This window comes from Melanotaenia boesemani, chromosome 24 (assembly GCF_017639745.1).
Source record: "Melanotaenia boesemani isolate fMelBoe1 chromosome 24, fMelBoe1.pri, whole genome shotgun sequence".
NCBI classification, from domain to species: Eukaryota; Metazoa; Chordata; class Actinopteri; order Atheriniformes; family Melanotaeniidae; genus Melanotaenia; species Melanotaenia boesemani.
Window position 1 is genome coordinate 24313137 of NC_055705.1, and position 2621 is coordinate 24315757.

At 49.0% G+C, this 2621-nt stretch overlaps 1 protein-coding gene across 2 annotated transcripts; it reads left to right on the forward strand.

Moving 5' to 3' along the window:
- Positions 1-582: 582 nt before the first annotated feature.
- Positions 583-2405, forward strand: LOC121635783 (growth/differentiation factor 8-like). 2 transcript variants are annotated; one of them, XM_041979116.1, is made up of 3 exons: positions 584-937; positions 1311-1681; positions 1754-2402. In XM_041979116.1, exons 1-3 carry the CDS (start codon positions 613-615, stop codon positions 2132-2134), a joined length of 1077 nt encoding a protein of 358 aa, XP_041835050.1. In that variant the 5' UTR covers positions 584-612; the 3' UTR covers positions 2135-2402. The 2 variants fall into 2 exon arrangements, with proteins under 2 accessions (XP_041835049.1, XP_041835050.1); XM_041979115.1 differs by having other exon boundaries at positions 583-937; positions 1311-2405.
- The last annotated feature ends 216 nt before the right edge of the window (positions 2406-2621 follow it).

A 2621-nucleotide genomic window follows, 5' to 3' on the forward strand; every position in this document is an offset into this window, starting at 1 on the left:
ATCTCTGTCCACTTTAGAGAATCTACTAATTTCTCCACATGAACCAGGAGTCACATGACAGCAGAGACTCTGCTGGTTCCAGAGACGTCTGTCTGGGTGAACTGGGCTTCTGTCTTCTGGTTTCCACTGAAAGTAATGTGGTTTTCTTTTAGGAGGAGATAACCATTTACATTTTCTACTGTGTTCCAGATGAATTTACTCAGAGGCGATAACACATGTACTGATTCTGACCGGTCTGTAGTAATCCCACATGTCTCAGACCAGGGTTATACGTCCAGCCCTGCTAGTCATGAAGATAAACTTAATTTATTTACGTAAGTCATTTCAGACAGGAGGAAGGAAAAATAGAGGTTTAAGCCTAGAAATGGTTAAAAACCACAAGGAAACAACTGAAAATGTCTCCAAGGTTTGTAATAACTAGTTTAAGGTTTTAAAAAGCTGCTTCATTTAAAACAAAAAGTCATTATAGAAACTTATTTGAAGGTCTGCTTCCTCTTTAAATCTTCTAGAAGGAAAACATTTCTTCTGCAGCCAATCATGACGTCCTGAGCCAGCGAGGGGACAGACTTATATCAGACGGCGTTCCTGCTTTGCCTGCTTCCTCTCTTCAGGATGCTCCTCTTCCTCTCTCTGACCGCCCTCCTCTCTGCAGGTCTGGCCCTGGAGGTGAACCAGACCTCCAGGCTGCAGCTGGACAGAGAGCATTGCTCGGCCTGCGACTTCCGGGAGCACAGCAAACAGATGAGGCTCCACAGCATCAAGTCTCAGATTCTCAGCATCCTGCGGCTGGAGCAGGCACCCAACATCAGCCGGGACATGATACGCCAGCTGCTGCCCAAAGCACCGCCTCTGACCCAGCTACTGGACCAGTATGACCCGCGGGTGGAGGACGAGGACAAGGCCACCACGGAGACCATCATCACCATGGCCACCAGCTGTAAGTCCTTTCCTCCCCAAGGATCTGAAACAGGATCATTTCTCATTTTTGTGCAGAAACACAAAAAAACTGTATAAAACCCGTGTATAAAGGTGTTCATCAAGCAGGAAACGAGAGGACCGGCGAACCATAAAACACCAAGAAGACTTAGAAACGTCTATCTGCACACTCAGCCTGTAGTTTGGTTTCACTGTTTAACTTCTACTAAAGTTGTTTTAGTCTTCTGGAAAAAGCCATTTCAATGGAATTTATGTCTAGTCTACATTTTTAAAGTAACTGACATAATTTCAGATGATAAAAGAACAATAAAACCTAAATTAACATGCTTCGAAACTTCCAGATGATGTAGTGTTTTTCTGACGGTGTCTTGCAGCCAACCCCCTCGCTCAGGACGAGTTGTTCTCCTGTTGTCTGTTCAGCCTCAGTCCAAAGATCCAGCCCCGGAACATCCTGAGCGCTCAGCTGTGGGTTCACCTGCGGCCCGCCGACATGGTGTCCACCGTCTTCCTGCAGATCTCCCGGCTCAAACTCGGGAAGGAGGGAAACAACACCTGGGTCCGGGTCCGCTCTCTGAAGATCGACACCAATGCCAGCTCCAGCTCCTGGCAGAGCATCGACATCAAGTCTCTGCTGCAGACGTGGCTGCGTCAGCCCGAAACCACCTACGGCATCGAGATCAACGCCTACGACTCCCGAGGGGAAGACCTGGCCGTCACCTCGGCCGAGCCTGGAGAAGAAGGACTGGTGAGGGAAACGAGCTGCCCAGGACAGTGTGGACGTTGGTACCCCGAACTAAATCTCCTACTTCCTTTCCAGCAACCGTTCATCGAAGTGAAGATCCTCGACACCTCCAAGAGATTCCGTCGTGATTCCGGCCTGAACTGCGATGAGGAGTCGGTGGAGACGCGCTGCTGTCGTTACCCTCTCATCGTTGACTTCGAGGAGTTTGGCTGGGACTGGATTATCGCGCCCAAGCGCTACCGAGCCAACTACTGCTCCGGGGAGTGCGAGTTCATGCACCTGCAGCAGTATCCACATGCGCACCTGGTGAACAAGGCCAACCCAAGGGGCACCGCAGGGCCCTGCTGCACACCCACCAAGATGTCACCCATCAACATGCTCTACTTCAACCGCAAGGAGCAGATCATCTACGGGACGATCCCGTCCATGGTGGTCGACCACTGTGGCTGCTCCTGAGGAAACCTGCGAGAAGGTCAGAGGCTCAGCGTAGACAAACATGATGCAAAAAACACAAGCGCATAGTCAAAACAACTACATGTAGAACACAGAGAAGCTTGAGAAGAGTTCATTTCAGCCTGATGACCCCTGATGAAGCTGGAAGCTCAGGTTTGGACTTCTTCACACTCGTTTTTACTCCTGTAGGCACTTTGCAAACGTGCTAGAAACTGCTTTCTGATTCTAAAGGTCATAATTTTATATAATAAACTTCACTGTAAAGAAGTTGACAAGAAGCTGTTGGATTGATTTAAATCAGGTGTGTTGGAGCAGGGAAACATCTAGAACCTGCAGGATAGCAGCCCTCGAGGACCAGAGCTGGACGTCCCTGTTCTAATGGATCAGATCCTGAAACTGGTGGTAGGGATCAGAAGGATCTAGATCAGATCATGTCCGAGTTTCAGAGATCAGCTGGTTAAAGGTTTGGTTTGGGTCCTTCTCTGTTAGC